The 24954-nt window shown below is 50.9% G+C and overlaps 3 protein-coding genes across 4 annotated transcripts in view; 2 read left to right on the forward strand and 1 right to left on the reverse strand.

Moving 5' to 3' along the window:
- LOC135817539 (nephrocystin-3-like) overlaps positions 1 to 24954 on the reverse strand; it is a 61892-nt gene that overhangs the window by 5419 nt on the left and 31519 nt on the right. For both annotated transcript variants that reach the window (XM_065330748.1, XM_065330749.1), the window contains exons 9-28: positions 12651 to 12754; positions 11986 to 12100; positions 11163 to 11303; positions 10784 to 10878; positions 10287 to 10389; positions 10058 to 10137; positions 9599 to 9653; positions 8632 to 8709; positions 8256 to 8312; positions 7522 to 7626; positions 6818 to 6912; positions 6063 to 6191; positions 5645 to 5736; positions 5325 to 5422; positions 4619 to 4740; positions 3983 to 4061; positions 3532 to 3572; positions 2190 to 2283; positions 1706 to 1836; positions 274 to 405 (exon numbers count right to left, since the gene is read on the reverse strand). In XM_065330748.1, the coding sequence (XP_065186820.1) occupies positions 274 to 405; positions 1706 to 1836; positions 2190 to 2283; positions 3532 to 3572; positions 3983 to 4061; positions 4619 to 4740; positions 5325 to 5422; positions 5645 to 5736; positions 6063 to 6191; positions 6818 to 6912; positions 7522 to 7626; positions 8256 to 8312; positions 8632 to 8709; positions 9599 to 9653; positions 10058 to 10137; positions 10287 to 10389; positions 10784 to 10878; positions 11163 to 11303; positions 11986 to 12100; positions 12651 to 12754 (1946 nt within the window). The remainder of the gene's footprint in view (positions 1 to 273; positions 406 to 1705; positions 1837 to 2189; positions 2284 to 3531; positions 3573 to 3982; positions 4062 to 4618; positions 4741 to 5324; positions 5423 to 5644; positions 5737 to 6062; positions 6192 to 6817; positions 6913 to 7521; positions 7627 to 8255; positions 8313 to 8631; positions 8710 to 9598; positions 9654 to 10057; positions 10138 to 10286; positions 10390 to 10783; positions 10879 to 11162; positions 11304 to 11985; positions 12101 to 12650; positions 12755 to 24954) is intronic.
- Positions 13020 to 17569, forward strand: LOC135817538 (uncharacterized). The gene is made up of 2 exons (XM_065330747.1): positions 13020 to 16703; positions 16762 to 17569. Exon 1 carries the CDS (start codon positions 13966 to 13968, stop codon positions 15904 to 15906), a length of 1941 nt encoding a protein of 646 aa, XP_065186819.1. The 5' UTR covers positions 13020 to 13965; the 3' UTR covers positions 15907 to 16703; positions 16762 to 17569.
- Positions 19314 to 22460, forward strand: LOC135816471 (uncharacterized). The gene has a single exon (XM_065329670.1). It carries the CDS (start codon positions 20337 to 20339, stop codon positions 22458 to 22460), a length of 2124 nt encoding a protein of 707 aa, XP_065185742.1. The 5' UTR covers positions 19314 to 20336.

Raw genomic sequence — 24954 nt, forward strand, 5'->3', positions numbered from 1 at the left:
TAGGTTTTGAGCTTATTTCAGCCTAGATCAGGTTTGAAAAGCCCAGAGCCCAAATCGTATGCGGCACATCATCTCACGGTACAATCCATCTCTTCCTTTCAGGCAGGCGGGCAGGGCAGGGCAGGCAGGTAGTCAGGTAGTCAGGCAGGCAGGGCAGGGCAAGGCAGGGCAAGGCAGGGCAGGCAGGTAGTCAGGCAGGCAGGTAGTCAGGCAGGCAGGTGGGCAGGGCAGGGCAGGCAGTCAGGCAGGCAGCACTCAGCAGCTATGGCTTACCTGCCCATGTCGGTGTAGAGCATACCCAGGTTGCACAGAGACTGCGCTACATCACCATGCATATCACCACCACCACTACCATAGACTTGTTTACGCATACTCAGTACCTCCATGAATAATGTCTCTGCCCGCCTGCGACAGTCCAACACAACAAACCAGAGCAGATGCTTATACACATTACAGAGCCCGGCTAGTAGAAAGGAAGAGCAGAATAATATGCAAGACACGGTGGTGAATCATGAACGTGCAATTAACCTGTCTTCAGTGTGTTTCAACAGTATAGACCTCTGGTTTCAAAAAACTGTTAGGCCAGCATCTACACCCCATAAACCTGTGATTGGCGTGTGCATAACGTTTCCGAATTTGGATGTTTGTTATTCAATCGCTTAAAAATCTATACAAGAAAAGAAAGAACTGCCCGAGCAATATCCGGAAGAAAATTTTCAAAAAGCTCAAACCAACTTGGAATTATTCAAAAAATATCTGGACTTTCGAAGCGCAATGTAGGTATAGATGCTTGCAGGTGCAAGGGGAATTCCTAATCAGGCACAGCGCTTCATTCAGTTCTCTGGACTATCCCACAACTCAGTGACTTAAGCTGTGTTCACAACTGGCACGTGGACGCGGTACGCTTGCGGTTCATGTGTACCCAAACGCACGCTCAAGCTTTCACAAGAAACAGCAATCCGAGTCGTATTTAGCGCGTGCGACACCTTCGAGTACTAATTGTTTGACCCCGCCAGTCAAAGTGACTGGCATGTACGCGCCTGATACGCGCTGAAAATTCCAACATGTTGGAATTTCCATTTCGGCGCGTTTCCGTACGCTTGGCGCCCCCAAAAGCCAGCAAGAATACGCACAAACGCATGAATACACGCGCCAGTTGTGAACACAGCTTTACTTGGAGAGGCTACTGCTCTGGGAACAGTCTTGCAAATTTCTTTCAGATGTTCACTACTGTCACAGGTATCGCAGATCCAGAGCTGTGGTACTCAAATATACTACTGCAGGGACGTAGCTGGTCCCCCCCCCCCCCCCTTGTTAGGTCGGTGCATGGTCGCATATGTGTACGATGGCTGGTGCATGTCATTCATGGTCATTATGTGCATGCTGAGCCTAGGTTGAAATTATTAGGGGGGGGGGGGGGGGGGTGCACGTGCCCCATGCGGGTTATGTGCCTGTTACTAACTATGGACTTAACCGCCGTAATCTTTGATCAGAAGAACACTGCATGAGCAAGTGTAACTTAGTATGCACATCAGCTATTTTACATGATTTCCCACTTACAATGCATTTCTTTTAAAAATGACCACCTTCACCATCACCACCACCACCACACACTACTGTCACCACCACCACCACACACTACTGTCAATACAATCAAATCGATTCTACCGATACTGAAGAAAGTACCACATTTCCCCAGACTTACTTGTAATCCGCTTGCATGTAGAACAGCATGGCTTGCTGATTGAGGGTTTTGGCTGTGTCCAGCGATGAAGCCGCTTCAGCACGCTTGCTAGCTGAAAGACCAAACTCTGGCTGACCAAAGACAGTAGGCCTCTGTGACAGTGCAGCACACAGAACAAAGGCGAGCGCTGTTATTAATTGTTGTTGGTGGGCAGACGGTACTCTGTCACCGTGGTTCAGCAACTGAACAAAGCCATCCCCCACACTAACACCAGCTGTCATGTCATGGGTCAGAACGTGTACACTGCCCACATGCAGCGCATGGCAACATCACTCAATATTAGAGAAAGTCCCCAGCATGCCAGACAGCGCACTAACAAAACTTCTCTTGCTTAGTTGTGGTTTTGTCATGCATTTCTTTCCTGTCAAAAGCACAAGAGAAATAGCTAGAAATCTGTAAGAGCAGTACCGCACATAGACAACACCATGAAGACACCGATACTCACTGCCACATGAGGCACTGTTGTTGCAACTGTGCTCTTGGCAACCTCCTGTAGCGTCGATATGGCTTTGAGCTGAAACTGTTCTGCTGCGTCTTGCCTGGAGCAATGTTCCCGACACACGGAGAAGAATTCAAAACACTCAACTGTCAAGCACTTTCAACACCAGGGCACACAGGTGTGAAGGATTACCACAAAACATCCTTAACACATTGGATAGGATGGTGGATACATGTATCATTTCTCATCTCCAAGGAGAATGAGTGGTTGACTCACGCCGAATCTGTCATGATAAAGACTTCCTGTGCAATGATGAATGCACAATGAACTGACGGAGATTTTTGTAGCCATTATTGCAAGTACGACAGAGAGTACTTCAAAGTACACAACTGCCTACTTCTTTCTTCGCTTCTGCTACTGTCAGCGCCTGTTTGCAACTTGATAGTACACAATATGCTCTGTGCGGTTTCGTGTCATGTACACCCAGAACACGGGAGCTTCGTGGTCGGACATGAATAAACTCAAACTCATTAGTGATTTCACTCTGACTGCGTGGGTTTATCCGCCAGACTCCTCCAGGGAAAATGAAGATAGCCGAGCGATAGCCCGACAGGAGCTTTCCGAACTAGACAGAACAGTCCAGGAAGTCTGATACCCCACAGGAAGTCTGATACCCCACAGGAAGTCTGATACCCCACAGGAAGTCTGATACCCCACAGGAAGTCTGATACCCCACAGGAAGTCTGATACCCCACAGGAAGTCTGATACCCCACAGGAAGTCTGATACCCCACAGGAAGTCTGATACCCCACAGGAAGTCTGATACCCCACAGGAAGTCTGATACCCCACAGGAAGTCTGATACCCCACAGGAAGTCTGATACCCCACAGGAAGTCTGATACCCCACAGGAAGTCTGATACCCCACAGGAAGTCTGATACCCCACAGGAAGTCTGATACCCCACAGGAAGTCTGATACCCCACAGGAAGTCTGATACCCCACAGGAAGTCTGATACCCCACAGGAAGTCTGATACCCCACAAGAAGTCTGATACCCCACAGGAAGTCTGATACCCCACAGGAAGTCTGATACCCCACAGGAAGTCTGATACCCCACAGGAAGTCTGATACCCCACAGGAAGTCTGATACCCCACAGGAAGTCTGGTACCCCACAGGAAGTCTGATACCCCACAGGAAGTCTGATACCCCACAGGAAGTCTGATACCCCACAGGAAGTCTGATACCCCACAGGAAGTCTGATACCCCACAGGAAGTCTGATACCCCACAGGAAGTCTGATACCCCACAGGAAGGCTACGTCAGTGCCATCCATAAGCGTGTCACCTTACCTGTTCTGCTTTTTGGCAATCATCCCGAGCAGACAGAAATGCTGGAGTGGCAAACAACACCATCATGAAATTGTTCAAACACACCCGCTGGTATGTGTGCAACAGACGTTTAAATCAAATGAAAATTCCCAGCCCCGGTGCAAATTCCAGCAATCATCTACACAACTATGCATGCAAGAGCAGCCACTAAGCTAACACCCTGTGCTGAAGCAGGTGAGCAGCAAAGCGTGTTAAGATTTCCTGGCATATCATATCATACACTTCAGTATAATTATCTCAGCCCTCCATCCACTGCCTCTAAACTGCGCAGAATTAGACAGCAAAACGCCCTTTGGCACATCATCAAGGACAGACGAAAAGTTGGCAAGGAAGTATTCCATGTGGATGGTGTGTCTCTAGACTCTCTACTCACTGTGTCTACTTACTGTATCTACTCACTGTATCTACTCACATCAGCCATTTGTCTCGACATGGTACCCAGAGTGTCTTCAGTGATGCTGGTTGCCTGCTGGATCAACTGTACTGCCGTACTGGATGCGAACAGTTCACAAAGACATACACACACAGTGCTGAACAGTCATCGCGTATAGACCATTTTTCATGAAGCTTCCACAGTGCTGCCAAATTGTCCGATTTGCAGCTGTCTTGGAACGCTGGTGGTCTGGTGTTCGGAATGTACAATCATGTACATTCACCACAGTAATTGACTAAGCAAAGTGACTACGCAGAATAGTAACCACCAAAAGCAGTGGTTCACCTGACTAGGTGGTTGCCCGTAGGCAAACACAGATTTAGAGTGGAGCCTCAGAAATGCAATTACTCCAGCATGGCCTAGCTGCCGAAAGCACATTTTTCTTTCCAACAGCCATATTGAAGACAGTTCTACGCCGCACTGAGTTATTCCGCGGTGTCATACGGCTTAACGAATGGAGAGCACAAAGGCCCTCATTTCAGTCACCTTCCTACCCGTGTTTGAGGTTCACGTGTACAGATTCGACTTCTGGTATCTGTATCTATCAGTTTATCACTTAACACGCCAAGCACCCCAAGCATCACAAGCATTGCTGATACAATATCCACTACTCACTCGACTTGTCCAATATGCAGGTGGATAGTTGCAAGGCAGTGCAGTGCTCTGGCCACGGACGGATGGTCTGGATCCAGTATGTCTTCCCTGATTGACAGGCATTGCCGTGCCAATGCTATTCCCTTCAAAGAAAAAGAGCATCGTGGCCAGCATAGGATAGAATGTGCTTCAAACAATCAGGCAGTATCGTGTGCATGGCACACACAAGACAACGCTATCCATTCAGCATAATCAGTGCCCGCAGAGCTCCTCCAACCGGCCAAGAGATGTTTCCAAAGTGTTTAGCGGTGTCTAGTACTAAGTCATGCTGGCATCAATCCAGTGTGTGTGTGGGGGGGGGGGGGGGAATAACTGGGTAACAAGTGGACGTGCTCTACATACACATGCTTGATTCTATAGCAAGTCCACCCCCTATAAGCAGTCACACAGTAACAATGGCACTGTTGGATGTCAGAAGCGACCCTGCTTTGTGCAGATTAGACAGAAGACAATTATGTTACCAAATTGGCAATTAGCCCAATAATGCCAATATGTATTTGTTTTTAGCTGAAAGCTGAGAGAAGCAGCCAAACTGATTTTGAACACACGTGTATATCAGCATTTTTATTCGATTCCCACCTAACATCCAAGGTCGCCGGTCTCAAAGAGCAACTGGAGGAGTAGACGTCCATTAGCCGAAACACAACACAATACGCACGAGTGTTACCTTTGTTGGGCAATCCAGGAACTCAACGGCAAAGCTGCTTACAGCTGACATGAGAATGGTACTCCGATACAACTCAGCCTGGTCACACTGAGAATTGCCTGCACAGATAGGCACAGAAAAATCCGTACGCTGTCTCATCTTCCATGCCAACTTAAAATGAGACAAAACGAATTGCGGGCACGGCTTGTACATTACTCCCGGTATCAACGCATGGAAAACAGTGTGCACACACTACAGTAGACACCGAGTCAACACAGCTATCAACACACAGTGGACCACTTTCTGGCAAGGTGTATCGCTACTTAGTACTTTGTACATACCTTCCATGGCCATTTTGCAGCATATGGAAGCAATGTCCCTCTTTTCTTTGCCTGTTTTCAGCCATGTTTCTAGAAGGAGAGGACAGTTCCCTCTGCACATGTAACACACATGCATGCACGCATACATGCACAAACACACATGTGGATACGCACACGCACGCACGCGCGCACGCGCGCACACACACATACACACATGCGCAAGTGGATTCAACAAGGCATCTCCGTAAACCATCGAAATATCAATCTGGCATCATCTGATATAAACACTCCTCGTAGATATCCCAAGTCAATTCAGAATAATGTTCATAGAAAGCAATCACAGTAAATGACTTCTTCTGCAGTAGACTGCCTGGTACTAGCCAAACGAAGTTGATCTCCTCATTCTTTAGTGGAGCAATATTCACCCTGGGGTACTCACGCCATTAGCATGTCCAGTACCACATCTGCATCGACCAGAAACCGCTCCAGTACTTTCTGATCCGCGTGTGTCTGCTGAGAAAAGAGGCTGACGAGCTCTTCCCATAGCTGCACACTTCGGTAGCCCGATCTGCAAAGACAGAACATTGCGGTTGACATGGATGTAAATGGTAAAGACTGCTGCAACTGAACATGCACAGTGTAATGTCTACTGTGTGCCCACTTTGACTGAGTCCTAGAACAAGATTATAATGAAGCAGGTGACTCAAAAAGGACCTTAAAAGGTAGCATGGCTAGGGTTGGCTGAGCCAGGAAGTTAATGTTTCCTTGTACAACTCCAGCATTGGCCTTCACTCAGTCAGCACTTTTGGTGTATCGAGTGCCGGGAAGTTCTCTGCGTTCTAGGACTAATGCCACACTGTTCTGGTGAATATCTTGTAATGTACAGCTTGAATTGACTGCATAGCTTCACTCCACCCCTATACTATCGCTCTGGATCTTCAATCACAGAAACTATTGCAGTGTCCGCCAACACTCTACACTAATCAGTATTGAGTGTATCCTGAATTCAGGCAACTGTGACTTGAAGCCAGGCTACTACTTGTACTTCAGTGCAGGAAGTACAAGAAGAACAATCTGACAAGAGAACCCCCGGGTCGGACACAATGCTATTACAAGTACATTGGCGAGCCCCACACACTCAGTGTTGTTTCATCCTAGTATCCGAGTATCAAGACTTGCTGAATGCTGGCTTACTCGAATCGGCTGATAAGCTGCCGTAGGAGACAGCTGCGGTACTCGGCATGCTCTTCAGGCTTGTTCAGATACAGCTCCTCCACCACAGAGCGTACCTACAGCAGGCAATGCACATGTACATGAAGACTGTTTGGATGCAAAACGTGACATATCCATTTCATCACTTTTCGGATAGTGACCAAAAAGAGGATTCATTTTATGTGCGGCTTGTATCTAAATCCATATTCAGCCATCATTTTTGAACTGGTTTTAGTCAGATTTTGAATGTGAAATTTGCCTGAAGGTGCCTCAATAGTCAAGACCTTTTTTTATTATACTGAGCTCAAAATCTCAGATTTTCAAATTCGGAGTTTGTCGCGTTTTGCATATAAACTCTTCACATGTAACATGGAGCACTACACAGCACTACAACAGTACAACACAGTGCACATGCATGCTGGGTATATCATAATTCTTGTACAGGTCACTGGAAGCAGCACAGCACCATCAGACATGATCGCATTTCTGCTTTACAAGTAGGTGTTACGTGTACAAGCAGCTGAATCGACCCGGAACTTCCCACAAGTACTGCTGTGTTGGACTTGTAATGACATGTACATTTTGTTTGTTTGTTTGTGTGTGTTGTGTGTGTACATGTACAAGTATTGTGTAGTATCGTCGGTGCTCAGACACAATCCTGTTTCGTGTCCTCAATGCATGCTTACGTGTGGTCCATTCAGCATGACTGTCCCGCCGTGCACGACAATCAGAAGATGACGCGTGAGAATGTAGCGAAGGCGCAGCCAGCTGATCCATGTGATGTCGCAAAGCTATTATCCGGCGTAGAAACAGAAAAAGACACACTGATCAGGGGCGTCAGAGCGCAGTCGGGAGTGGGACTACTGGTGGTCGGGGAGGGGCATCCCCCGGGGAAAAATTGGATTTTCGGCCAGATGCTATCTAGGAGACGTACAAGCTATGCCCTGATGGCGTGAGTCAGTGTCTCACCAGCCTTGGAACTCTTGTTGGAAAGCAAACAAGCAGGTCTGAGCATACGGGTAAAGACACAAACACCTTTGCATTGACGTCAAGGGTATTTTAGTGTGGCCCGGGCAGCCATCTGATGTACAATTTACTCGTGGGAAGGGTGGCTCGGCTGAAATATTGAGACATTTCTGCAGAGCCCAGATCAGTAAGTTATTGACTCACAGGGTGATGGTAACTGGGGCAAATGTGGTACAGTCAGTACTGTAGTGACCGCACTGTGTCCTGTGTCAGGGCACACACCCCCCCCCCCCCCGATATTTCGATCTAGGGTCAGCATGCACGTAATGACCATGAACAACATGCACCAGCTATCGTACACATATGCGGCCGTGCACCCCCCCCCCCCCCTAAAAGGGGGACCAGGTACGCCCCCGTGTGTACTGCATGGGTGGATGGGGGTAATGTCACACACCTGCAGTAGGTCATCCTGGACTACACCATCTTGTGAAACATAGACCAAGCAGAACACCTGTAGCAGGGCAGACACATCAACACCCACACTATGCATACAGAGCCGCCATTGTACCATTTGTATTGCCACACTGGAGATATTCTAATTTACACATTATTGACCTCGTGTATACCAATAACCTAGCCACAATGACATGGTGTCATTTGTTCACAAGTGCCTGTAGCAAAACCCCTGAAGGTATACTACATACAAGTAGTAACACACAATCATGTGTACATGAAAAGGGTCTCACACACACACACACACGCACGCGCACGAGCGCACACACACACACACACACACACACACGCACACACACTCTCTCTCTTTCTCTTACCTTCTTCAAGACGTCTGTCGGAACAGTTATGAGTAAGTCGAGTCCATCGAAGATGTGATGTAGCAGTTTGTGTATTGACTGGAGGGAGAAAGCAGGCATATCAAGGTGGCAACACACATGCATACCTGCCATAGGAAGCTGGGCGGCATGAACCCCCTCCCTAATGCAACTACAAATGCCGCCTGTAGAGATTCCTCAGTCACATGACAAGACATACCGGTATGCAGGCATTGATTTGACTGGCAAGTTGTCACATGACCTCGCATCACATTATGCTACTTGCCATTCCTAACATGTACGCCAGTCATATAATGATGAGCCATGTGACCAATGGGTAGCAGGCCTGCCGGAACCGGTCCGGTTGGTCAGGTTATCACCGTACCAACTTTTTGGCCACCAACATGTGTTTACTACTGTGGAGGGCATGTGTACCCGTCATATCATACATAAACTGTATGAAAGGCCATGATACTACCGGACCAATCAAGAACTGCTTCCGGTGGTCCTGCCGTAGGTAGCAAGCGGGACTATCCCCTCTAGTCACTTGAGTATATGCAAGACTGGAACAGTTCTAATCATTGTGGCTGAGACTGGCTAGGCACTTCCCACCCCCATACTCTCTTGGACTTGTACTGCTACAAGCCTCCTCTCCGATTTGGTTTTTCCTCTCTTTCTTTTTCAGCCTCCGACCGCCGAAACTTAGTTCCGGCATCAGTCCACCTTGCTGCTTCACCAAGTCAATTTTGTACCGCAATCCTAGATTGGCTAGGGTACCCAGTAAGGAGACCATAGGTCTGTGGGGACTGCCCTAGAAGAAAAATGAAAACACACATACACATACTCCCACCTGCATACATACACACATACCCACATCCATCCCTTCCCTGCCGTTGGAATCTAATCGTCTGACCACAGAACATGTTGGCTCGCAAAAAAATCAGCATATGCTGACAAGAACGCAACTCACCTTACAGTCCAGTCCAGACTGAATGCGCACAGCTAACGTGCTTGGATCACTGTCACTGCGGGCAAAGAAGAAGAACATGAAAATCACAACAGACCTGAACACAAAGTGCACCAGCGAACAGTTATCAGATTGCACCAGTCCGGTTGCCTTCCAGGATAGCACTCATACCAGAAGGTTCAAATACGTCTCTCAATGCGTTGAGAATGAGTTGTGAGGCTTCCTACAGCAGCCCAAGACATTACAATACATATTGGAATCCGAAATATGGACATTTTTGCTTGCTTGCTTGCTTGAATCTATTATATCCCTGCAAGGTCCATTGCATATCGGATCTGCATGATCCGCATATAATTGTATTTTTAGTATCAGATTCTGATATGCAGGAGATGATGACCTTCGTCTTGCCTAAAAGGATCACCAGCCAAAGCTGCCATTCAAACATCACATCAGAAGTCTTACCTTGCAAGATGACGGCTCAGCAGAACAGTAAACAGTGGATTAGACGTTGTCTGCCCTACTTCCCCACTCAGTGACATTTCCTGCAGTCAAACAAAAATAGTAGTTCTTTTTCACAACCGACAATAGATTGTAGACTACAGCAAGATACAGCACATCGGACACACTGCTCAACATGGTTTCGTAGTTGTTCATGGATACTTTTATGTCAATGACAGTATCGGTAGCATACCTGATCTGGAACAAGTAGCTTATGCAAGGGTCCCATGAAATGCCGTAGCAGTGTCTTGGTATGCCGTGCAGACAACGCATCAACGTCCAGCGTGGGCCAAGTTCTGCAATCCAAAAATAGAAACACACATCTACTTGAATATGCCTAGGTGTGTGTGCAGTAGCAAGGGAAGCTTAATACACGTACTAAAAGCCTTCAGAACAGTGCAGCTCTGGTCTGGAGGCCACCAGGTATTCATATGCATGCAAGCCAAAGAGACTTGTGACAGAGAGTGAGCCATGTACATGTATACGTACCGGGCTAGGAGTTTTAGATAGAACCGGCTGCAGTGATGGTAAGTGGAATGCAACACTGATCATACAACTACCAACCCTTGTGACTATGCGATCCTTGCACTACCATCACTGGTCTGTGTAGTGAATGGAGCTCTGTTTCAGCAAGAATTAAACCACTCCGGCTCCAGAATCAGGGAAAGTCTTTCTACTAAAATTGCTTACCTCCATTTTAGTGGACAAAGGTCACGACTGCATGCTACTATCACTCTTGTCTCGACGGGCAGTGGCTCTAGTAGCCAGGACAGTTTGGATTGATCCTGGGAACAAGAACAAAGAAAGGTTGTACGATCACAGACACACATGTGCATCGTTGGTCAAGTCAGTCAGTCAGTGGACTTCAGCGCCGCGGCAAGTGACACGCTCAAGTGTACATCGATCCGGTTCTCACTTGCCTCGACCGCAGTTAGAAGAGAGGTCGAATGGGATACTATTCAGAATGACAACCACCCTTTGCTTCTTGGTCAATTCCTACCAAAACCTTAGCTTTTCAACTAGAACAGAGAGTCAGAGGGTAAGACTTTGTTTCAATAGGAGAGCTTACCTCTATCCTCTCGATGCCATCCAAGACAAGGACAACGCCATTCGCTTGCCTGGACGAGACCTGGTCAAGAAGAGTTGGGAATTCCTCAATTTGGCACATGTCCAGGTTGCGATAGTCATGGACCCCCAGCCACTGCATCAACTGCCAGAACAGGACAAAACCAACGTGACACAGAGAGAAGTCATTGGTAAGAGCAGCTCACAGCACATCATCATTTGAACTATTTTTTTATCACAGTGCACGTACCTACGAAGAGAGAGGAAACAAAACGAAATCAAAACAAAAGTGTAACACTGGGTGCGTAGGCGCTACATGAGCTGTGCTGGCGAGGTGCGGTGTGTACTCCCCTGACTGAAGACCTTGCGATGAGCGTACTCGGCGCGCACTGTCACCAATACTCCACTTAAAGATGTTCTCATACAATGCTCTGCGATCTCATTGCTGCAGTCGAAACCCAGAGAATAACATTCCTATAATTATACAATCACCAAAGTCGCTACGAATATTCCTGTCATGATACAGAACTTGCTTCCTTGACGATGCTGATATTATATTTGCTGGCAATCGAGTTATTCCGACCGATCAGTCAGCTACCTATCCCACAACATGTACCGTGTAGGGTTCCAGCAATCATGTATCTCCTGTGAATTTCAGTGCAATGGGCAATTTATGAGTCCTCAGCACTCCAGGGCAACAAGCAGTGGTGGATCATAAGTACACCGAGGACATGGCTGGCTATAATCGCCCTCACCTCCTCCTTGATTGGCCTTGGCCATGAGTGTGTGCGTAATACTGTCGCCGCGTAAGTACATGTACTACTCACATGCCAGACAAAGCGCTGAGTCATTTGTCTCGTATTTGCCGTGGACGAGGCAGATGACGTCACAAAGTGGTGGAGTATGTGCTGAGTACGGTTGCTTTGCTGGTGGTTCGTGAGCCTGCATGGACAGAGGACAGAATGTGAGTGAGTGGATTAAGCACGCATGCCATTCGCCTATCTTCTGTTGCTAGCATAAGGACTGACATGCTCAGTGAGTCCGACCATTGGCGCACCCAGTTACGCAGTTCTTGACACCCACAGCCACGCAACTCAGCTATTTAAAGTCCATTCACACACTGTGCAACTTGTTGCGCAGTTCTCGACCAAGTGGTCGGATTTCACTGGTCAACATTGTACTTTGAGTAGTGACAAGTCACGCTCCTGCTGAAGTCGAGAAGGGTTATTCCCGAGGCATGATTGCATATTGCAGAGTCAACATTCTCTAGAACCTCTAATACAATTATGACATGCACAGGGCATTGTACAGGGCAGACACTGTATAGCATACAATGCGGGGACAGTCTGCTACCATGAGTTGAGCAGCGGAATTCTTCGACTGAGTAAACTGGATATCTGCGGGGCTCTTTTAGCAGAATATGCATGACACATCTTCCCGCATTGGCCATGCTAGCAATACGTGTATATAAAATAGTTACACCAGATCTCACCAGTGGGCTAGTAATGTTGTCTTGCCACTACCGGGATCACCAAGGATGAGCAGAGGTGGTAACGGGCCAACATCAGACACGTGTTCGTCCAATTTGTCGATATACTGCGAACAACACATGCGCAGTCAAACACACACGGCACCTAGCGCTTATTAGTATTTCTCTCGGCAGGCCAGGATGCATGCCAAGACATGTTTCAAAGCGCAATGTAGGAACGTGTTTGTTGCTATAGTCTAGTAGCAAAACATGCTGGTGAGAATATATACCGTATTTTACTGGTTGTAAGTCGACCCCGGTTATAAGTCGACCCTTCTATCTGGAGGTCTCACTGTATGCTGATGTCTATCACGCGCGTGTTCGCGCCAGCTCACGGATGCGCCGTTGTGCGCATGCGCAAACTCTCCCAGCAGCTCGCTTTGCATACGTACACCCTTCAGCAGCCTTCGTGCCTGGCTCTCTTTGTTAGTTGCATTGGCTCGCATGACTCTTGCTCCGTGTTTTCAAACTCCGGAGTTCTTCAGTTCTGTTCAGACTTCCTTGTACAAGGTGACATCGTCGTTTCGGTCTCTTGTTGCCTAGTTGTGGTGTCCAGTCCCTGGGCGGGCTGGAATTCTGAGTGCTGTATCCGCGGAGTGGTTTACTCAAATTTTCTCAAATTTTCCCACGCTGAGGCAAGAGATGTCGCGCAGGTCCGCCAGGTCATCTTCTAGCCCCTACGCTAGAGCAACATCCTCCCCTGCTCCTGGAACCACCCAGGCCAGAGCCCCGGCCCAGAACCTCGCGCCGCCTCGTGCTCCTCGTGCTTCGGCTCTACCTGGCCAAGTGCCTCCGTCTCAGTCAATGCCGGCCGGCCACCCACCCCAGCCCACGCTGGCGAGCCAGATCTCCGCCGCCGTGGCTGTTGCTATTCAGCCTCTGGCCGACAAGGTTACCCTGCTGGAGCAGGCTGGCGCAGCCCAACTCGCCGGCCCAGGAACTGGCGTAAACTCGGGACTCGCTCATGTTCCGACGTTCAGCGGGGCCTCGCTTTGTGCTGCCGGATCAATCGCCACTTCAGCGCCGGTTTTACCAGTATCAGTACCGGCTGCCAGCCACCCGACACAACAGTGGCCGTCATCTGGAGACCTCCCCGTGGTGCCGCCTCGCCTTCGAGACCGGATTGTGCGAGGTGAGTTCACAGAATTAAGCGATTTGCTGCCTGAATCCCTGGGCTTCGAGGGGGATCATGATGTGATGCAACTCGACGTGGGCGCGGGCCGATCTGTGCAGCTCGTCCCCAAATCTTCCCACCGGCAACCCGCCAAACGACACATCTATGATCTTGCCACATGGGTGGAAGCGTTCACCACATACTCGAGGGTGCTGGCCGACGCCTCACCACAGCTGGCAGGTGATCTCTGGGCGTATCAGGCCATCATTGTCGATGCCAACGTCCGGTTCCACAATGATGCCTGGCTGTCCTACGACCGCAAATTCCGTATGGCCACGGCGTCCCTCCCTCACCGCTATTCCTGGTCCGTCATTGACCCAAACCTGTGGCAGTCTTGTCTCACGGGCCGTGGGCGGCCTCCGTGCCAGCGTTGCTCCATGGTCCATCCAAGTCAGCCCAGCAGCTGCCCCTTTCGTGGGGGGCTCCCAGCCCCAACAGCGCCTACGGGGAGCCAGTTCTCGCACCAGCCTGGCTTTGACGGCAAAGCCATCTGTCGTAATTTCAACTTCGGCAGCTGCTTGCTCTCCCCCTGCTCCAGAGCACACGTCTGCATCCAGTGCCGCGACCGTCACCCCGCACGCCAATGCTCCAAGTCTGGTGACTCGACCAAGAAGTAACTCTCACCCCAGTGGTGACGCTGCTTTACAGGTGCCCACTAGCACGCCTGTTCATGTTCAGCGCTTTATCAATCTTCCCTCTCCTCATCCAAATGCAGTATTTCGCTCTTATGGTTCACAAGGCATGCAGTATGGCTTTCGTATTGGCAGCTTTCGCCCCATTGCATCTTCTGTTATGTCTCCTAATCACTCTTCGGCTTGTGCTTGCCCTGCTGAGGTTACTACTCATCTGCTTAACTGTTGTGACCGCGGAGAAACTGCGGGCCCATTTGCATCTCCGCCATTCCCTCACATGCATATTTCTGGTTTGGGTGCTATCCCGAAGTCTGATGGCAAACTGCGTATCATCCACGACCTCTCGCCCCCTGCCGGCTCGAGTGTGAATGACGGTATATCTCGGGATGAATTCAGCCTGCAGTACGAAACTGTCGATACAGCTATCTCTCTGATCATGCAGGCAGGGTGTGTCGCTCTTTTGACGAAGGTCGACAGGAATGCATTCCGTCTCTGTCCTGTTGCCCCCTGTGACTGGCCTTTTCTGGGCATCTTCTGGCAGGGACAATTCTATCATGACAAAGTGCTACCATTTGGATTGCGTTCTGCACCATACATATTCGATAAATTCGCCACAGCAGTCCAGTTTATTCTCGAGGATGCATGCCACCTAAGCCAATTACTCCCCTACCTGGACGACTTTCTGAACGTTAGTCCGCCCCACCTGCCCGTTGCGGAACATCATCGCTCACATATCTTAGACATGCTCCGCTATTTGCAGATACCGGTGGCCTCTGAGAAAGTCGAAGGCCCATCCACATGTCTCACCTTCCTCGGCCTGGAGCTGGATTCGCTGACGTTTGAGATCCGGTTACCGTCCGCCAAACATGGGGCGTATCTCGGCAAAGTCAACGGCCTCCTTCAATCAGGCATGGCGTCCCGGCGCGAACTCGCCTCCGTGTTGGGCAATCTCTCGTTCGCGGCCCGGGCTATTCCTGTCGGTCGTACCTTCCTGAGGCGCCTGTACGACCTTGACCGTGCAACAAGCAACCTTCCAAAGCACAAGGTTCTCTCTGGCAATAGCACCGTCATCCAGGAGGACATACTCAGCTTCAGAGCGGCGGTACCTGGATTTCTGTCAGCAGCATGGCGTTGTGGCCCTGCCTGGAAGCGACGTTCCACTGTGCTACTACGCAGCCCTCCTCATGCGCACACTGCGGCCGGCCTCGGTTCGCACATATATGTCAGCCATCTGGAACTTACACGTCGAAATGGGCCTCGAGTACCCGAATCAGCCGACGTCCCTGCTGTCACGAGTGTTAAGAGGCATAGCCCGTTCGTCGGGACCTGGCCGCCCTCGTTTGCCTATCACAACACCCATCCTCCGGCAACTCTGCCAACGCCTCCAAGTTTCCTCCATGCGGCACTCAGTTGACCAGGCAATGCTGCAGTGCGACTTCACCCTGGCCTTTTATGGCTTCCTGCGCTGTGGTGTGAGCTCACCTCGTTGACGTTTGGCAACGTGGCCCTGGACCAACAATCATTTCGTATCACCATCACGCTGCTGCAATCAAAGACGGACCCGGACGGTAGGGGCACGGTAGTCCACGTGGGCGGCTGTACCGATGTCATCAGCTGCCCTGTTACGGCGATGGTGCGGTACCTGACGGCAGTGTCGGCAGAGTCCCAATCTCCTAGAGATCAGCTGCTCGTCTACCACAATGGCCAGCCTCTGACACGAGCGGACGTCACGAGGGAGTTGCGGACCCTCCTACCGCTTTGTGGGATTACAGATCCGTCCAGCTATGCCAGCCACTCATTCCGGATCGGAGCAGCCACGTCTGCAGCTATCGCAGGCGTACCAGAGCACGTGATCCGCCATATGGGGCGATGGCGCAGCGACGCCGTGCTGCGCTATATCCGTGTTGAGCCATCCGAGGTGCGGCTAGTATCAGAGAAGCTAGCCACAGTGAGTGACTGACCAGTAGCGCTGCACCTTGACGAATGTCTCCTCCGGTATACATACCAACTCTCAGTACCGCTATCGGTACCTAGATTTCTTGACTGCTAGCAGCTCCTGCTATACTCCTCGTTCAATGCTCGCGTTATTTCTGAGCACTGACTTATTTGGTTGGCCCACCAGGGTAACTAGCTTGGGCACTGAACTCTCAGTAGCTGGCAGCATTCTCTCTACTCTCCCGAATCACTCTATTCGGTTACTGCCCTTGGCAGGTCAGCCGCCATTTCGGTCTCACTCCGAATCACTCTATTCGGTTACTGCCCTTGGCAGGTCAGCCGCCATTTCGGTCTCACTCTCGGTCCCCGCCTCTGTCGGGTCGGCCGCCTCCATGGTTACACACTGCCAGCTCCTTCGCCCAGTTACCCTGTGGTGCCAACCAACTACTGCTGTGTCTGTGTGTGGGTCGTGTATGCCTCCGCGTACGGAGCATGCGTTAATGCAAGTTTTGCGTAGCTAAAGTATGTTAACGCGGTGACGTAATGTTTTCACTGTATGCTGATGTCTATCACGCGCGTGTTCGCGCCAGCTCACGGATGCGCCGTTGTGCGCATGCGCAAACTCTCCCAGCAGCTCGCTTTGCATACGTACACCCTTCAGCAGCCTTCGTGCCTGGCTCTCTTTGTTAGTTGCATTGGCTCGCATGACTCTTGCTCCGTGTTTTCACCCACCCACCCACACCGACTTCATTGTGTTACAATTCTCATTCTGTAGCACCCCGCTTATACTACTAACCTCATTCGTCTTCCAAACTCACTCTGCTAAACAAAAACAAGCAGGGATTGGGCACTGAACTCTCAGTAGCTGGCAGCATTCTCTCTACTCTCCCGAATCACTCTATTCGGTTACTGCCCTTGGCAGGTCAGCCGCCATTTCGGTCTCACTCCGAATCACTCTATTCGGTTACTGCCCTTGGCAGGTCAGCCGCCATTTCGGTCTCACTCTCGGTCCCCGCCTCTGTCGGGTCGGCCGCCTCCATGGTTACACACTGCCAGCTCCTTCGCCCAGTTACCCTGTGGTGCCAACCAACTACTGCTGTGTCTGTGTGTGGGTCGTGTATGCCTCCGCGTACGGAGCATGCGTTAACACATCAATAAATCATGTAAACACCACTTATTGGAGGACATAACGTCCCAATCCTTGAAAAAGGCCAATGAACTGGCAAAATGTGTAAACATGGTGCACTCGTGCATGCAGTGCAGGTCATTTTTTTGAAGATTCTGATTGTTACCGGTTATAAGTCGAATCCCGGTTGTAAGTCGACCCCCACCCTTTCTCCTTCTATTTTAAGTCGTAAAAGGTCGACTTACAACCGGAAAAATACGGTAGTTGACAGGATGCAAACAGTCTGTTGTGTGACATGGCTGAACAGTTCTATTTAGATTTGAAACCCAAAGAGACAAAGACTGCCTCATTTTATACCATGCACCAATGCCTGTAAATGGAATATAATTATTATTCTGTTAACCCCCGCCCACCCTACCCCATTATACGGTAAACACAGGCACCCTCCTCATTATTGTCAGCGTCCTTTTGATGATTGTCCCAATGCCATGAAACTCAGAGCTACAGAACATCTTCAGTTTCCCCACCCTTGTGAACTTGATCATCTTGTCAAAGATATGTTTACTCTGGTGCTGTGTACGTGATGTGATAAGGCGCGCATGCGCGCCTGGGCTCGTGGCTGGTTTTGCATGCTTGCTGTGCTGGACTAGGTCCGAGAATGTGAGCTCTCTTTTCCTTGTCTTTCTGTTCCTTGATTATTAGTATATTACAATAACTGTACGAACCTGAGTAATGCTGTGTGTGGGCCCTTAGGGCCAGACATAACAATTGGCGACGAAGATGGCAGGACGCAACTCCAGATTAGAAATTTTCGAAACTGGGGATTTTGACGAGTATGCAGAGAGACTCAATTTTCATTTTCTGGCTAATGACATTGGCCAAGTTGCAGACGATGCAACCGAGACAGTACAGGCAGCGGCAGACAAGAAAAAGTGCGCCGTGCTGATTAGTCAACTATCTGGTCAGGTTTATTCCACATTGAAGAATTCGTGCCTCCCAGATAAACCAGGGCAGAAGAAGTTCGAAGAGCTGCTGAAGCTCCCCTGTGATTATTTCAAGCCCAAGATCAGTGTAGTTGCTGCCACCTATCAATTTCAGAAAACCCTGCAGAAGGAGGGCGAGTCTGCGATCATGTTCGCGGCTCGATTGAAACGGGCAGCCATGGACTGCAAGTTTGAAGCTTATCTCGACAGGGCCTTGCGTGACCAGTTCATCACTGCGATCGGTTCTACCAGCACGACGAAGGAAATCCTGGCGAAGGCTGAGGAGACGACAACATTTCAGCAGGTTGTCGACATGGCCACGGCTCATGAGACAGCTTTCCGCGAGTCTGAGAAGTTTTCAACGCAGGTTCATGCAGTACGCGGAGAGCCGGGGCTCGCCGACAACGCCACGTTCAAATCTGACAAGCCCTGTTTCCGCTGTGACAAGCTGGGACATCGACCGGATGAGTGCCACTTCAAATCTGCGAAGTGTCGTGCTTGCGGCAAACTGGGACACATCGAACGAGCCTGCCTAAAGAAGAAAGCGGCCAGGTCCGTCAAGCATGTCGGGACAACATCAAACCCCGGTGAGCTTGTTCCTTGTAATGATTCTGTACCGATGTTGAATGTGAATGCCACCATGAGTGACAGAGCTGTAGCACCGTACACTACGCCTGTCGAGCTAAATGGGGTCCAGGTGCACTTGGAAATTGATACGGGTAGCACCGTCACACTGCTAGGAAAAAATGATTTTCTGCAAGTTTTGCGTGGCTAAAGTATGTTAACGCGGTGACGTAATGTTTTCACTGTATGCTGATGTCTATCACGCGCGTGTTCGCGCCAGCTCACGGATGCGCCGTTGTGCGCATGCGCAAACTCTCCCAGCAGCTCGCTTTGCATACGTACACCCTTCAGCAGCCTTCGTGCCTGGCTCTCTTTGTTAGTTGCATTGGCTCGCATGACTCTTGCTCCGTGTTTTCAGTTTTCAAACTCCGGAGTTCTTCAGTTCTGTTCAGACTTCCTTGTACAAGGTGACATCGTCGTTTCGGTCTCTTGTTGCCTAGTTGTGGTGTCCAGTCCCTGGGCGGGCTGGAATTCTGAGTGCTGTATCCGCGGAGTGGTTTACTCAAATTTTCTCAAATTTTCCCACGCTGAGGCAAGAGATGTCGCGCAGGTCCGCCAGGTCATCTTCTAGCCCCTACGCTAGAGCAACATCCTCCTCTGCTCCTGGAACCACCCAGGCCGGAGCCCCGGCCCAGAACCCCGCGCCGCCTCGTGCTCCTCGTGCTCCGGCTCTACCTGGCCAAGTGCCTCCGTCTCAGTCAATGCCGGCCGGCCAACCACCCCAGCCCACGCTGGCGAGCCAGATCTCCGCCGCCGTGGCTGTTGCTATTCAGCCTCTGGCCGACAAGGTTACCCTGCTGGAGCAGGCTGGCGCGGCCCAACTCGCCGGCCCAGGAACTGGCGTCAACTCGGGACTCGCTCATGTTCCGACGTTCAGCGGGGCCTCGCTTTGTGCTGCCGGATCAATCGCCACTGCAGCGCCGGTTTTACCAGCATCAGTACCGGCTGCCAGCCACCCGCCACAACAGTGGCCGTCATCTGGAGATCTCCCCGTGGTGCCGCCTCGTCTTCGAGACCGGATTGTGCGAGGTGAGTTCACGGAATTGAGTGATTTGCTGCCTGAATCCCTGGGTTTCGAGGGGGATCATGATGTGATGCAACTCGACGTGGGCGCGGGCCGATCTGTGCAGCTCGTCCCCAAATCTTCCCACCGGCAACCCGCCAAACGACACATCTATGATCTTGCCACATGGGTGGAAGCGTTCACCACCTACTCGAGGGTGCTGGCCGACGCCTCACCACAGCTGGCAGGTGATCTCTGGGCGTATCAGGCCATCATTGTCGATGCCAACGTCCGGTTCCACAATGATGCCTGGCTGTCCTACGACCGCAAATTCCGTATGGCCAAGGCGTCCCTCCCTCACCGCTATTCCTGGTCCGTCATTGACCCGAACCTGTGGCAGTCTTGTCTCACGGGCCGTGGGCGGCCTCCGTGCCAGCGTTGCTCCATGGTCCATCCAAGTCAGCCCAGCAGCTGCCCCTTTCGTGGGGGGCTCCCAGCCCCTACAGCGCCTACTGGGAGCCAGTTCTCGCACCAGCCTCGCTTTGACGGCAAAGCCATCTGTCGTAATTTCAACTTCGGCAGCTGCTTGCTCTCCCCCTGCTCCAGAGCACACGTCTGCATGCAGTGCCGCGGCCGTCACCCCGCACGCCAATGCTCCAAGTCTGGTGACTCGACCAAGAAATAACTCTCACCCCAGTGGTGACGCTGCTTTACAGGTGCCCACTAGCACGCCTGTTCATGTTCGGCGCTTTATCAATCTTCTCTCTCCTCATCCAAATGCAGTATTTCGCTCTTATGTTTCACAAGGCATGCAGTATGGCTTTCGTATTGGCAGCTCTCGCCCCATTGCATCTTCTGTTATGTCTCCTAATCACCCTTCGGCTTGTGCTTGCCCTGCTGAGGTTACTACTCATCTGCTTACCTGTTGTGACCGCGGAGAAACTGCGGGCCCATTTGCATCTCCGCCATTCCCTCACATGCATATTTCTGGTTTGGGTGCTATCCCGAAGTCTAATGGCAAACTGCGTATCATCCACGACCTCTCGTCCCCTGCCGGCTTGAGTGTGAATGACGGTATATCTCGGGATGAATTCAGCCTGCAGTACGAAACTGTCGATACAGCTATCTCTCTGATCATGCAGGCAGGGCGTGGCGCTCTTTTGACGAAGGTCGACATCAGGAATGCATTCCGTCTCTGTCCTGTTGCCCCCTGTGACTGGCCCTATCTAGGCATCTTCTGGCAGGGACAATTCTATCATGACAAAGTGCTACCATTTGGATTGCGTTCTGCACCATACATATTCGATAAATTCGCCACAGCAGTCCAGTTTATTCTCGAGGATGCGTGCCACCTAAGCCAATTACTCCACTACCTGGACGACTTTCTGAACGTTAGTCCGCCCCACCTGCCCGTTGCGGAACATCATCGCTCACTTATCTTAGACATGCTCCGCTATTTGCAGATACCGGTGGCCTCTGAGAAAGTCGAAGGCCCATCCACATGTCTCACCTTCCTTGGCCTGGAGCTGGATTCGCTGACGTTTGAGATCCGGCTACCGTCCGCCAAACATGGGACGTATATCGGCAAAGTCAACGGCCTCCTTCAATCAGGCATGGCGTCCCGGCGCGAACTCGCCTCCGTGTTGGGCAATCTCTCGTTCGCGGCCCGGGCTATTCCTGCCGGTCGTACCTTCCTGAGGCGCCTGTACGACCTTGACCGTGCAACAAGCAACCTTCCAAAGCACAAGGTTCTCACCCTGTCAGCCGGAGCAGTGAACGACCTCAAATGGTGGCAGCGTACCCTATCAGTCTGGCCAGGGAAGCCGTTCTTCCTCCTGGACAAATGGACAAAGGCGCCCAACTTGCAATTGCAGACTGATGCCAGCGGTAACCAGGGCTATGGAGCGTACTTCCAGGGACGATGGATCCGTGGAGCATGGTTGCCCCACCAGCATTCAGAGTCCATACAGTATAAAGAACTGTACGCTATTGTCATCGCAACCAGTACATGGGCGTCAGAGTGGAAGTCCCTCCGTATTGAGTTTCAGTGCGACAACTCAGCTGTTGTAGACTGCATCAAATCCGGCACCAGCAGATCGCCACCCATGATGTCTCTAGTTAGGTGTCTGTATCACCTTTGCGTTGCTCACGATTGCCTGATTTCAGCAGTGCACATCCCTGGTGTTACTAATACCATTGCCGATGCTCTTTCCCGGAATCTGTTGCAGGAATTCCGCCGCCTGGCACCCACGGCACAGCTCCATCCGGACATGCCGATCTTGCCCACACCGGACTGACCGAAGACGTGGCCAGGCTGGCGTCCCTGGCAATAGCACCGTCATCCAGGAGGACATACTCAGCTTCAGAGCGGCGGTACCTGGATGTCTGTCAGCAGCATGGCGTCGTGGCCCTGCCTGGAAGCGACGTTACGCTGTGCTACTACGCAGCCCTCCTCATGCGCACACTGCGGCCGGCCTCGGTTCGCACATATATGTCAGCCATCCGGAACTTACACGTCGAAATGGGCCTCGAGTACCCGAATCAGCCGACATCCCTGCTGTCACGAGTGTTAAGAGGCATAGCCCGTTCGTCGGGACCTGGCCGCCCTCGTTTGCCTATCACAACACCCATCCTCCGGCAACTCTGCCAACGCCTCCAAGTTTCCTCCATGCGGCACCCAGTTGACCAGGCAATGCTGCAGTGCGCCTTCACCCTGGCCTTTTATGGCTTCCTGCGCTGTGGTGAGCTCACCTCGTTGACGTTTGGCAACGTGGCCCTGGACCAACAATCATTTCGTATCACCATCACGCTGCTGCAATCAAAGACGGACCCGGACGGTAGGGGCACGGTAGTCCACGTGGGCGGCTGCACCGATGTCATCAGCTGGCCTGTTACGGCGATGGTGCGGTACCTGACGGCAGTGTCAGCGGAGTCCCAATCTCCTAGAGATCAGCTGCTCGTCTACCACAATGGCCAGCCTCTGACACGAGCGGACGTCACGAGGGAGGTGCGGACCCTCCTACCGCTTTGTGGGATTACAGATCCGTCCAGCTATGCCAGCCACTCATTCCGGATCGGAGCAGCCACGTCTGCAGCTATCGCAGGCGTACCAGAGCACGTGATCCGCCATATGGGGCGATGGCGCAGCGACGCCGTGCTGCGCTATATCCGTGTTGAGCCATCCGAGGTGCGGCTAGTATCAGAGAAGCTGGCCACAGTGAGTGACTGACCAGTAGCGCTGCACCTTGACGAATGTCTCCTCCGGTATACATACCAACTCTCAGTACCGCTATCGGTACCTAGATTTCTCGACTGCTAGCAGCTCCTGCTATACTCCTCGTTCAATGCTCGCGTTATTTCTGAGCACTGACTTATTTGGTTGGCCCACCAGGGTAACTAGCTTGGGCACTGAACTCTCAGTAGCTGGCAGCATTCTCTCTACTCTCCCGAATCCCTCTATTTGGTTACTGCCCTTGGCAGGTCAGCCGCCATTTCGGTCTCACTCTCGGTCCCCGCCTCTGTCGGGTCGGCCGCCTCCATGGTTACACACTGCCAGCTCCTTCGCCCAGTTACCCTGTGGTGCCAACCAACTACTGCTGTGTCTGTGTGTGGGTCGTGTATGCCTCCGCGTACGGAGCATGCGTTAATGCAAGTTTTGCGTGGCTAAAGTATGTTAACGCGGTGACGTAATGTTTTCACTGTATGCTGATGTCTATCACGTGCGTGTTCGCGCCAGCTCACGGATGCGCCGTTGTGCGCATGCGCAAACTCTCCCAGCAGTAGTATAGTGCGATGGGGGTTCTGGCTCAAATCCCACCTTTGACCCCTGGCTGCCTAATAAGGAAGAATAGTCCATATATGGCAGATGACCTTTGACCTTTGAGTTGACCTTTGACCTTTGACCTGCCATATAAGGCTGAATAGTCCATATATGGAAGATGTCATTTGACCTTTGACCTTTGGTGGTGACCTTTGACCTTTCCATATAAGGATGAATAGTCCATATATGGAAGATGACTTTTGACCTTTGACCTTTGCTGTGACCTTTGACCTTTCCAAATACGGATGATTGGTCCATAGAAGGAATGTGACCTTTGACCTTTGGGATTGGTCTATATATGGGGTGAAGTGTCCTTATAAGGAAGGTGCACGTGGTTCAGGTCATAGTAGGCATCTTCCATAGTGGGGAGAAGTGTCCTTATAAGGAAGTTGTACACGGATGAGGTCATAGTAGGCATGTGCCATAAAGGGGTGAAGTGTCCTTATAGGGAAGGTGTACACGGATGATGTCATAGAAGGCATGTGCCATAAAGGGGTGAAGTGTCCTTATAGGGAAGGTGTACACGGATGATGTCATAGTAGGCATATTCCATAGTAGGGTGAAGTGTCCTTATAGGGAAGTTGTACACGGATGATGTCATAGTAGGCATATTCCATAGTAGGGTGAAGTGTCCTTATAGGGAAGGTGTATATGCTGTAGTTTTTAAATAAGGCATATTCCATAGTGGGTGGAAGATGCCTTATATGGCATGCGTATCCTGGCCAGGTCATAGTAGGCATGCAGTTGAAACAATCATTGAGGTCCTTTCTGTCTGAGGCTTTGAAGAAAAGAAGCATCATGTAACAAAGCTGGGTTCGTACCCGCAACCTCTCGTACGGAAGGCATGAACTGTACCAAACGACCAGGACGACTACACACAAGACCCAAGGCTCAAATCACCTATTTATACCCGGACCGTAAAGAAGAAGAAAAAACGCATCATGTAACAAAGCTGGATTCGTACCCGCAAC

Source organism: Sycon ciliatum, chromosome 5 (genome assembly GCF_964019385.1).
Source record: "Sycon ciliatum chromosome 5, ocSycCili1.1, whole genome shotgun sequence".
Lineage (NCBI taxonomy): Eukaryota > Metazoa > Porifera > Calcarea > Leucosolenida > Sycettidae > Sycon > Sycon ciliatum.